The sequence below is a fragment of the Pongo abelii genome, chromosome 9 (genome assembly GCF_028885655.2).
Source record: "Pongo abelii isolate AG06213 chromosome 9, NHGRI_mPonAbe1-v2.0_pri, whole genome shotgun sequence".
NCBI lineage: Eukaryota > Metazoa > Chordata > Mammalia > Primates > Hominidae > Pongo > Pongo abelii.
The window spans coordinates 132,053,781-132,066,490 of NC_071994.2; the positions used below are offsets into that span (position 1 = coordinate 132,053,781).

The following is a 12,710-nucleotide window of genomic DNA, read 5'->3' on the forward strand; positions in this document are numbered from 1 at the left end:
ATGGAAAATAGCTGAGATCCTTCACTCCAGTGGAGGAAGTACTGCAGGGTGAAGGAAAGTTGATAGAGCAGAATCGGGGACCTGAGCCTGTGGCTGGTTGGAAGTCAGGAGGGTCCAAGTTGGTGGCACTTCTCTGATCTAATCTTTCTGGGCTTTAGTAGAAAGTCTAGAAAAAGGAAAACCTCATAGGATAAGAAGCTTTGGCATCAAATTTACACTTTCACAAAAGGTGCTTGACTATTTATTCTGGTGGTCTGGGAGGGGAGCTAGACTTTTACATTTTAAATGCAAATGTATTTTCCAGGGTGGAGAAGAAATAGCAGTTCTCTATGCCCCTACAGACCCTGTCTGATGGCCAGGCATGCTAGGGAGGTGCTTGTTCTTCACACCTGGGCATGTCAGCTGTGCCAGAGGAGCTGTGTCACATGCCACACAGGCGCCCACCCCTCCCCCACCACCGCCACAGGAAATGCAAGGAGGACTGTGATGGCTGGGGTGGCCACGGCCCTTGGGGTCATTCCCATGAGTCCTGGGAAACTCCAGAGTTTACACCTGTCAATCCCAGCACTTTGGGAGGCCGAGGCGGGTGGATCACCTGAGGCCAGAAGTTGGAGACCAGCCTGGCCAATGTGGTGAAACCCCGTCTCTACTAAACATACAAAAATGAGCCAGGCGTGGTGGTGGGCGCCTGTAATCCCAGCTACTTGGGAGGCTGAGGCAGGAGAATCGCTTGAATCCGGGATGGAGAGGCTGCAGTGTGCTGAGATCGCACCACTGCACTCTGGCCTGGGCGACAGAGGGAGGCTCTGTCTTCAAAAGAAAAAAGGTTGCCCCCTTGTGGACAACTATCTACAACACCCATTTTGAAGCTGAAACCACCGAGGCCCAGACAGCTTCAGAAATTGGTTCAAAGGCGTCCAGCTGGTTGAGAGCACCTGGTATCTAAGACTCGGGCCTCTGGAGTCCCAGTCCCTGGCCTCGCGTTGCCGACGTTCCCCCGGCCCTGGAGACAGCAAGCCAGCCTGCGCCACACAGGCAAGGCCGCCTCACTCCCGGCTTTCCACGTGGACAGCCCGGCCACTTCCCCCACGGCATTTTCTGTTGCCATTTGTACCAAGAGATAAATGCTTTCCAAAAACTTTCCTGTGGCCTCCTGGAAGGAGGCCGATTAAGCCAAACCTATCACCACGCTAACTTTGTCCTTCTCTGGGCCTGACTGTCGGCCCCACCAGTATCTCTCCCAGACACACCCCGTGTGGCCGAGGAGCCTTCGCAGCAGCTGCTGCGGGAACGAGATTTGTCCCTTCTCAGGCCAAGGCGGGGATGGACCTCGAAGAAACGGAGGGCGCCGGGCTGGCAGTTCAGGGCCGCTGCGGGGAGTTTGCGCATGTCTGGGAGCCCCGAGGCCCCCGGGGAGGCGGGGAGGCAGGGAGAAAAAGAGCCTTTTTTAAATTTTACAAACAAGTTGGTTTTGTATGTCAATCTGGGTCTGACCTGGAAAAAAAACACTAAGAAACTGCGTCCTCAAACAGTGGCTGCTCAAAAGAATGAAATATACTGCGCGACCGGGAGACCACAGAAAAGGTGCCTATCTTGACTCCCATTTTTAATTTAAACTTTAATGGAAAACACATTTTGCGTTTTGTGGTCTTTCCACCTGCAGCCTCAGATGATCGGGCAGAGGTTTTGGGTCTGGGCAATTAAGCTAGTGCAATCTTATCACTTCCAGGCCTGGGTTTGACCGGTGAAGGAGAACAGAATGCCAGCTGAACAAAAGGCCGGGTTTCCCTGGACTCAGTAGTCAGCCAGGATTGTTGTTTAAAGAGCCCAGAGCCTTACACCCTCCCGCTCCTGCACACTCAGCCAGAGCTGTTGATATAGCAGTGCAGCCCAGAGAAAGGAGAGACCTGGATTCAATAGGCTGGCTGTGAGGGGGCACTGGTGAATTCTATGGTCACAGTGAGGCAGGAGACAAAGGCTTTGGCTGGGACTTTTGTGTCCGCTGGCCCAGGTGTCCCCGATGAAAAGCAGGTTAGGTTGAGGGAATGTGAAGCAGCAGAAACCGTGATTGTTGGGGTTCTACCCCACACCTGCAAAGCCTCACACTGCTCACTCCCCTCTCCTTTCAGATCCAGGTACTGTCTCTAGCAGCAGATGGATTCAAGCATGGAATGGAAAATGATCTTTTCCCCAGGCTTGCACTTTGGGAAGGCCATTCTGTTCTCAGCAGGAGCTACTTTATGCTTTTTAGAGCAAAAATGCCCCAATAAATAGATATATGTATATGCATACACACCCATATACAAATATATACATACAAAACACATACAGAAACTAACAAATAACCAAGTAGGCAAATCTTATACTTCAATTTGAACTGAAGTATAACACAGAGAGAAGTGCAAAAATCATTAAATGCGCTACTTGAGGCATTATCATGATGTGAATCCACCCACTCGCATAAGCACCTCCCAGGCCAAGGAGTAGAATTTCAGCCCCCTGTACCCTCTCTCCACCCCACAACCGCTTCCTCCACAAAACTAACCACCACCCTGCCTCCCAACCCCATAGGTGAGTTTTGCCTGTTTCTACGATTTAGCCTGGAGGCGGTGGGGTCTGCCAGATTGAGGACAGGTTTTGTGGATAGACCAGGATGGGGCTCCTGCCTCCTGCACTCTCTGGCTGTGTGATCCTAGGAAAATGATATGACTCTGCTGAATGTTGCTCCTTTCATCTGTAAAAAGGAAGAAGGGAACGCTGGCTCTGCGTGGCTTATGCAAGGATTAAGTGAGAGAAAAGATGGAAAGCGTCTGGCACACCGTGCATATTCAGGGAGCACTGCGTCCCCCCCCCCCCCCCTTCATCATGGCCTGTTTACCCTGATGTGCTGGTATCAGGAAGGAGGGGGAGCTCAGCAGCACAGGCCTGTGGCAGGGTCAGGCCAGAAAGAGCCTCAAGGCAGGAGAAAGCAGTCCAAAGCCACAGAGAGGGAGGCCGGACTCCAGGAGGACCTGCCTGCATCAGAACAAGTTCCTTAAGAAAACAGAGCCTGGGGAACTGATGAGGTAGAAATCGGAGAAGAGGAGGGAATCTGGGTCCCTTGGGAGAGAGGCCAGATGCCCCCAACTAGCCCCTCCTCGGGGAAGGCAGCATCTCCTTCTAGGAGTGAAACTTGAACCAAGGACGGTCTTTAGGGCAAAATCCTTTTCCTAGGTTGCCATGAAATATGCATTTCATGCAAGCTTTGGAGAGGTCAAATGACCCTTTCTCTCGACTTTCTGGGAGTTTCCTGTGGAATTCATGTGTGCCCAAAGAAGAACTTTCACCAACGAGGAAATTTAATAAATGTGGTTTATCTAAGGTTCGTGCTTTTGGCTACATCTGCACTAATGACTCACACAGTTTGCTCCTCAGAGACCATCATTTTTCTTTATTTGCTCCAGCAGTGAGGTTTCAGCCTGAGGGAGAGAACATTAGGAACAGAGAGGCAAGCATTCTTGGTCCTGCTTCTGGGATTTTTTTGTATTCCCTCCGAACGTTTGGTTCCATTTCTTCACTTCCTTCCAGTCGTGCCGGATTATTTCTTATTGCAGCAGAACCCATTCATAACTTTAATCAGAGGACAAGACTAATGCTCAGTAAATGCATGTATAAAGAGAGCTATTGTATGTAATTGTGACATTTGTGGGAGAAAGGATGTAAAAATAGTAACGATCAGAGCTAGCATTTTTGGAACACTTATGAGCCAAGGTCCATTCTGAGCACATTACATGCATTATTTGATTTAATCTTCACAATGCCATTGAGTGGTATTAGCCCATTTTACAGATGAGAAACCGGTGGCAAAGAGATGAGGGAAATCAGTGGAGGGCACAAAGCTAGTCAGTGATGAGGCAGGTCTAATTTTAAACTCTCATTTGCTTAATAAACATACAGTCGTGCTTTGCTTCATGATGGGGATAGTTCATCTTCATGTGAATACCACAAAATATACTTACACAAACCCACATGGCGTAGCCTACTACACACTGAGGCTGTATGCTACAGCCTGTGGCTCCTAGCTTACTAAGCTATATAGCGTGTTATTGTACTGAATATAGTAGACAACTGTAGCACAATGGCAAGTATTTGTGCATCTAAACATTTAAAAGATACAGTAAAAATACACTATTACCGCTGTCATATATGTGGTCTATCTTTGCCCAAAACATCATTTTTTGGTGCGTGACTGTTAACAGGAACTTGTCCCAGCCTGACTTTGTCATTGATATTCTTGAACATGGAATAACCAAATGTAGCTGGCTCTTGGATGTTACATTCATGTGACTGTCTCATTTCTAAAATGGCATCCACATAGCCATACTTTGGCATACAGCGGGCTCAATACCACCCCTGTCATCCCCCTCCTTGTTTTCTTCTGGAGCTGCTGCAGAGCTAGAACTAACAGTCACGTTCTAGGCAATTGGACAATTCTTATAAAATGCTCTTCCTCGGCCGGGCACGGTGGCTCACGCCTGTAATCCCAGCACTTTGGGATGCCAAGGCAGGCAGATCACCTGAGACCAGCCTGACCAACTTGGAGAAACCCTGTCCCTACTAAAAATACAAAATTAGCCGAGCATGGTGGCGCAAATCTGTAATCCCAGCTACTGGGGAAGCAGAGGCAGGAGAATCACTTGAATCCGCGAGACGAAGTTTGCGGTGAACTGAGATTGCACCATTGCACTCCAGCCTGGACAACAAGAGCGAAACTCTGTTTCAAAAAAATAAATAAATAAATTCTCTTCCTCATCGTCTGGCTTGGGTAGTGCACACATTTTCTCTGAGGCACACAACCAAACGCCCACAGCTGGGTGAGGCGGCAGCTCCATTTCTGCATCCCTTCCATGACTGGAGACTAAAAATAGGAGTGTGTCTGACAGCCCATTCCCACCCCTGGCACCCAGGCCAGTCCACTCGGCCACAGGGAGCAGGGAAAAGGGTTGTTTAGAAGAATTTTCTTAGCCTCAAATACATGTGTTGAGCTTATGGTATGTTTTGTAAAAGCAGATCCCAGCCCTCGTTGCAAGGGCTCTTTAAGATTTCCTTAGGAGAATCTCAAAGAGAATGGCAAAAATGCATTAAGTTTCACAAAATACAACCTTGAATTCACTTTAAACAAAGGAAAAAATCTAGTTTTAGGAAAGAAGGGAGAATGTGTTTTACATGTAACAACAACAACAAATTGTTTTTTCAAAGGGCTGGGTACAGAAGAGGTATGCATTGAAGTTTAATTTTAAAAGATTGGATATCAGCATTCTGAGATTACAGAAAATTCAGTGCGTGACTCCTCAGGTTCAGTGCGTGCTCTTAGACATAGGTGAAGGGAAGCAAAAGTTCCTATTGGAATACTACCACTCACCTCCTTCCCAACTCCCATTGCCTCCTCCACCAGTAACATACCTGAGCACCTTACCCTCACCTGTGAAAGGACCCATATGTACATAAACCCAGAGGATACCACAGCAGGAAGGAGTGATACTGGCTTCTCCTCCAGGCCATGGCAAACTACAAGCTGCAGGCCAAATCTGGCCAAAAGTGGCCCATGGACAAAACAAAACAAAAACTAAGAAGACTGTGCAACAGAGACTGTAGTTAGCCTATAAAGCCAAAATATTTACTATCTCCTTTTGATAAAAGAAGTCTGCCAACCTCTGCTCTAGTTCAAGAAAAAAAAAATCAAAATCTAGACATGTCAAGTCACTCACCAACTGTCACATGGTGAGTTAATAACAACTGGAACAGACCCAGGTTTACTGATTCTCAATGCTGTGTTCCTGTCATGATTATGGCACAGGTCACAGCGTTTCAGAACTATGAATATGGCAGCTTAGGGGGTGTGGTGTTTGTTTCCCCAGAGAGCATTTCATTCCAAAGTATTCTGTCTCTTTACTCCATAAAACTATTACAGGCCTGTATGATTGTCTCCAACCAAATGGACTCCATTCGCTTTTCCTTTCTTTCTAGGAGTCCTCTGTCCCTCTTCCCCTCTCCCCATCTCTTTCCCTTTCTACTCCCTCCTCATGTCATCTCCTACTCTTGATTTCAGAAGAACATTTTGGTTATAACTTGTTTATGTTTTGCCTCTCAGGTTCACTGCTGGCCTATAATACAACCTCCCATACAGACCAATCCTCACGACTGAGTGTCAAAGAAGGTAAGTTTGTTCTTTTGTGCACTTAAAATTTTCTTCTGTACCAGACATGACAGTCCCATGCTGTTAAAGTTGTTGCAGAAAACCAGCTTGCTTGTTCCACTAAACTTTTCCTAGCATACAAAGACAAGCCAAAGATTTTCACCACTTGTGCTACCAGTTGCAAAAATACAATAAAGAAAGTTTTACAGTATCTTGTAATAATATCACAAAGATACAACTTGAAGTTGTCACTCCATGCAGGAAAACATGTTACTTTTAGAAAAAAATGAATGCTGCTTACTTTCAAAGTTGAAAGTTGGGAGTTTTCTCTGATGAAAAAATGAAATGAAGAGTTCAAGGATTCCAGCATGTCTACCTTTAAAGGTTTTTTCCCTAAGAAATTTTAGCAGCCGGTCATGGTGGCCCACACCTGTAATCCCAGCACTTTGCCGGGCTGAAGTGGGTGGATCACTTGGGGTCAGGAGTCTGAAGCCCAGCCTGGCCAACATGGCAAAACCCCCATCTCAGCTAAAAATACAAAAATTAGCCAGGCGTGGTGGCAGGTACCTGTAATCCCAGCTACTCAAGAGGCTGAGACATGAGAATCGCTTGAACCCAGGAAGCAGAGGCTGCGATGAGCCGAGTTCGCACCACTGCACTCCAGCCTGGGCGACAGAGCGAGACTCTGTCTCAAAAAAAATTTTAGTGATGTCAATTCATTTTTAAAGTGGTGGCTTAAGGGTTTGGTCTGGTTTGGTTTGGTTTTGTTGAGAAAGAAAACTGCCTTAGCAAATGACTTTTGCCAGTGAAGATTTTAGTACACGTCACGATAGCATTCCTCAGCGTCTTTATGAAACATCATGAGGAGTGGTTCAGATACTGTTAGATTTCAGGTATTGAAACAAGTGAATAATTCATAGTACCTGGTTTAAAGGAGAAAAAAATGTGAACAAATAATTATTAGGAACCAGAGAGAGACTGGAAAAAATATTTGTGTGGCATAGCACAAAGATGACAAAGAGGAGGGGACTTTTGAATAGGAGCTTGAAGAATAATAAGAGTGTGGCAGGCACTCTGTCCTCCTTGGCTCACTCTCCGTCCCCAGCTTTTCTTTAACTCACCCTCCCCAAAATATATAAGAAAGGCAGAAGCTCTCAGGATCAGTTACATATAGCACAGCACTGCAAAACCTTTCAGAGAAGCAAAGGCTCTTCTAAGGGAAGGACCATTTGGCCCAAAATCTGCATGGGGTATGAAGGAAACAGAGACCAAAAGACACTAGCTGGGTGTCTTGCCCAAGGTTACAACTTTGATCACACAGCACTTTGTGTTTCCTGTTAACAATTTATAATTTAATAATGACTAGAACATTTAGCAGAAGAATTATACAACATAATGAATCCGCTTTTAAACATTTGTGTTTTTCATTTGTTTCCTTCTCTCCTATCCCACCCTGAGCCAGTCCTGTTTCTGCCACTGTTTTTCCTTTCCAAATCAGATTTCTTGAGTTTTGTCATAAACACTGAATTTCTATGGATTCATTCTACATTGTGAGTCACATTTCACTTGATGACCTATTTTAATATGCTGTTGCAAATGTCTGTAAGAGAGAAAATACATTTTAGTGGCAAACGCATCAGATTGAAGGTCAGGGCACCTTTGGCTTCCTGTGAGAAAATCACTTCAGGCCCTGAACCTCAGTTTCCTACAGAATGAAAGAGAGGAACTCTGTCAGCAAGAGGCCAGCCCTGACTCTGGAGCTCTTGGCCTCTAAGGAGATGACAGGAGCGCTCACATTGCGAGGGCTCAAGAGCCACTGTCCTTTGATATGTTTTACATGCTGAGTTTTATTTCATTTGTGGATAGGGATCCACTTTTTGGAAGGAAGGAAAAAAGAAGGGGAAAAATGACTAGAGGGAGAGAGAGAAAGGGAAGGAAGGGAAGGGAAGGAAGATAGGGAGGGAGGAAAGCAAGGCTATAAGGAAGGAAGGGAAGGAAGGAGGAAGGGAGGGATGGGAGGAACCCTAACCTCTGAACTGCTGAATTCGGATTTTTTAAGTTTCTCCAACACTTCAGGCTACAACCTGCTACCAACATCAGAATTAGCCAGTGAGGCTCTGAAGCAGAGCTAATGAAATATTTTCTGACATTGGGCTTCAGATATAGGGTTTAGTTTAGAAACTGGTTTAGCCAAGTTGAAATGTGTTGCTAACCATCTCCTCCTCCTCCTCCTCCTCCTGTTTTATTGTTCAGCCGTGTCCTCTACCTGCCATACACATTTCCTTCCCTTGGCCCTTTTGTGTTTAGGGAGGACATTTGTAACACTGCTGGCTCATTCAGGCTTATTGCAGGAGCAGCTCCGTCTTGCTGGGTAGCAACCCCTCTTCTGAAGTGAATTAACTGTAGTATCCAGGCAAACACATGCTGCCAGGACCTCATTCAGGTGGTGCCGGCATTTATCTCCCAACATCGGGCCTGGCCTCTAGAGACGATTAAGCCTGTGCTTTGCAGGTGCATCTTTTGTCCCCAGTAAAGCTCTCTACTTGAGCTGTCTTGCTCCTCTATGCCTTCCCCTTGTGAGGTGGTCTGAATCTGTCTGAACGACCCATCAAGCCACAAAACGAAGTACATTAGCAAGACAAAGCTAACCAAGCCCTCCCTCTATCCCTCCCTGCCTCCTCCCCACCTCTCACTGGCTCTCCTGCTCTGCTCTAATCACTATCTATTAGCTATTAGAAGACATCAGGCAACCTTGGCTCCATCTTCTTTGAATAAGACACACACAGCCCCAAACAAACCCAGAGTTCATCAAGAGCACCAGAGCTGCGTGTGTGTGTGTGTCTGTGTGTGAGTGCACACTGGTGCAGTCCACAAAGGGCAGGTGCTGGCATCAAGCACAAAGCAAGGAAGTTGAGGAGATGCTGTCTATTAATGTGTCTTCAAAGCACTTATCAAACTAGAATGGCGTTTTGCTTTAAAATTGTATAATCACCCTTCCAGCTTGTCTCTTGAAAATGGCTGCAATCTCTAGGGGTTATTTGTGCCCAGAAAGTAAGAGTAGATTTTAAAAATTAATTTAGAACAATCTTTAAGCCCCTTTAAATTAAATATTCTATGGACATGGATTGGATCCAGCTAGAGCAGTTATGCTCTACCTTTAGTTTATCAAGGCTAAGGCACTTAAAAAAATAAACTAGGATAAAAGCTATTGTTATCCATTTACAATAGCAGCCACAACTGTCATCTATAAAGGGTTTTGAAATATATCAGACACCTTCACATGCTTTGCTTTGGAGCCTTGCACTGGGTCTTTGAAGTAGATATTATTATCTCTGTTTTACAGACAAAGAAAGTGGGGTTCAGCACTATTAAGTGACTCACTGAAGGGTACACAGCTACTAGATGGCAGAGCAAGGACTCAAACCGGGTTGGAGGATTAGACTAGAACCCCCTCACTTTCTGACAAATACAACCTTTCTCTTCCAGCTGCGTTTCTGCAAAAGCAATACTTAGCCTAAATGTAACTTGGGCAAAGATGTGAATGTTTTGCATTACTTGATTTCTGTCCATGCAGTTTTCCCACTATCAGCTCCATCTTCATCCCTAAACTCTTCTCTCTTTCCAAAGACGAACCAATACACAACTTATGCTTGGCATCAGCCCTTAGTTCCGACAGCACAGAGAATCACCTGGAGATCTTTCAAAATGCTGACTCTAGGACAAACATTGCATGATTGCACTCATAGGAGGTAACTGTCAAGTTTATAGAGCCAGAAGGTAGATGGTGGTTACCAGGAGTGGCAAGGAGTGGAAATAGGGAGTTAGTGTTTAATGGGTAAGAGTTTCCATTTGGGAAGATGAGAAGGTTCCGGAGCTGGATGGTGGTAATCATTGCACAGCATTGTGAATGTACTTAATGCCACTAAATTGTACACTTAAAATGGTTAAAATGGTAAATTTTATGTTACATATTTTACTAAAATTTTGTAAATGCAAAAATTAAAATAAAAATATACTGATGCCCAAGTGCCAATAAATGATGCATTAATTCAGAATCTCCAAGGGTGACTCCTGGGCATTGGAAGTGTTTTAGAGCTCTCTGGGTTATTCCTATAAGCCAAGCTGCAGCCAAGCTAGAGAAGCCTGCTTTATAGAACAGAGACAAACTAGAGAGAAATGAGGCCCATGTTAGAGCTACTCCACATTTTCTTGGAGACACACTGGGCAGTTGTCTGGACCCAGATTGTCCTAGAAAAGGAATAGCAGGCCCTATTGGTATATTGATAAAGGTATAGGTAAGTGAAGAGACTGTACGATCTTGATTACTTTTTTGTCATTGTCATTGATGACTGATTTTATTGATGCATGATATTACTGATTTTGACAACTGTACATTAGTACATCTCAGAAATTTCTTTCTGACATATCCTCATTCAGTCCTTTAAAAAGTAGATATGGTGTTGGTAACGTGATTTTATCGAAAGGACACTGGGGTTGCAGAAGTTAAGTAGCCTTTTCAAGTATATAAGAGTCCTGGAGCCAGGGCTACTGACTTTCCACACCTTGTTCTCTCCAGTCGTCCAGGCTGCAGATGTGCGTGTGTCTGCCCTGGTCCCAGGTCAGAACTTTACTTTGTTTTTCTGGGCAAACCCTGCCGGAGGCCTTCCCAGCGCACTCAGCTGGCCCAGCAGCATGCAAGAATCAGCACATCTCCTCCTCAGAGCTTCTTTGCATGCCTGAGCCCTCATTTCCTTAGTTCCTCATGCTGAATCTGTTTAAATACCTCTGACTTTCCAAAAGACAGAGGATATTGAGTTCCTTGTTTATTAACTCCTGGAACTCATCAACCGGCCAAGGGTCTGTGGAGCATTGAGCTTCTAGCCCCAGCCTGGAGGCTTTCAGGACTGCCATTGAACGCGGAAACCGAAAACCGCAGCCCCACTGCAGGCGGAATGGCCATCTCCAGCCGTTGCCTTGGCTAATGGATAAAAAGTCTGTCGGCTTGCATGCTAAGTATGGAAAAGAGAGGGGAGAAACTACCTTTCTGTGTCCCTTAGAGTGAAATGCCTGGCTGGTGCTGAAGCCCATGTTAACGAGAAGCTGGCTTCTCTCCAGGAAAGTCCTAGGTGGCAGGAGCCGTGCACGTGGTAACAACAGCATTTTGGCAGCCCGGTAGGGTTTGCCAAGCACATTCCTATCCATTATCCCGTTTGTGCCCTCTGGTGCCATCACTATGAGATGAGAAGGCTGGTAGTATTATTATCCCCCTTCTGTAGATAATGAAAACAAGGCACAGAGAGATTTCAGGGTTCCTTAGAGGGCACCCAGGTCGTGAAGCAGAACGAGACTCAAGTCCGGGCCTTTGGTGTGTTCTGTCCTTCCTCTAGGCTGCTTCTGGAATCATTATCTCAGCATACTTGATTCAAGCATCTGACGACATCTTAAGGATTCTTTAATACTCTCAGTTTACCTAAGGTGGGCATTGGTCTCCTATTTCAGCATTATAGCATACTGATTAAAAACTTGGGCTCTGGACTCAAAGACTGTGACCTGGACAAGGTGCTTACATTTTTCTGTGTCAGTTTCCTCATGTATAAATGAGGTTAATTGTAGTGCCCCTTCAGGGATGATGTAAAACTCATAAATCAGCACAATGTCTGACACACCAATAAGTGCTCAATAAAAGTTATAATAAGGATAGTAAATTGTTATTCTAATTTATTATAGTAAAAAGTATCATAGTAATTAACATTATTATTGAAAGCTAATTACAATTTTTTTTTTTTTTTTTTTGAGATGGAGTCTCGCTCTGTCGCCCAGACTGGAGTGTAGTGGAACTATCTCGGCTCACTGCAACCTCCGCCTCCTGGGTTCAGGCGATTCTCCTGCCTTAGCCTCCTGAGTAACTGGGACTGCAGGCGCCCGCCACCATGCCCAGCTGATTTTTTTTTGTATTTTTAGTAGAGACGGGGTTTCACCATGTTAGCCAGGATGGTCTCGACCTCCTGACCTAATGATCCACCCGCCTTGGCCTCCTAATTACAGTATCCCAGCCGCTACTTACAATATTTTTGAGGGTTTACCAGATGTTAACACCGTACCAAGGGTTGTGAAGGATACTATACATAGATAGCCAAGCTGCTTTAAAACTTATTAGGGGGCCGGGCACGGTGGCTCACGCCTGTAATCCCTGCACTTTGGGAGGCCAAGGTGGGCAGATCACCTGAGGTCAGAAGTTCGAGACCAGCTTGGCCAACATGGTGAAACCCCGTCTCTACTAAAAATAAAAAAATTATCAGGTGTGGTGGCATGTGCCTGTAGTCCCAGCTACCCGGGAGGCTGAGGCAGGAGAATTGCTTGAACCCAGGAGGCGGAGGTTGCAGTGAGCCAAGATCACACCACTGCACTCCAGCCTGGGTGACAGAGCGAGACTCTGTCTCAAAAAATAAAGCAAAAAAACAACTATTTAGGGAGACACACCTATGAAATACGAAGGAAATATAAAACTGCATGTAATCAAAATACTACAATGCAT

At 45.5% G+C, this 12,710-nt stretch overlaps 1 protein-coding gene across 2 annotated transcripts in view; it reads left to right on the top strand.

Moving 5' to 3' along the window:
- Positions 1 to 12,710, top strand: part of FLI1 (Fli-1 proto-oncogene, ETS transcription factor) — a 118,551-nt gene that overhangs the window by 82,016 nt on the left and 23,825 nt on the right. For both annotated transcript variants that reach the window (XM_009247248.4, XM_024255610.3), the window contains one exon: positions 6,131 to 6,196. In XM_009247248.4, the coding sequence (XP_009245523.2) occupies positions 6,131 to 6,196 (66 nt within the window). The remainder of the gene's footprint in view (positions 1 to 6,130; positions 6,197 to 12,710) is intronic.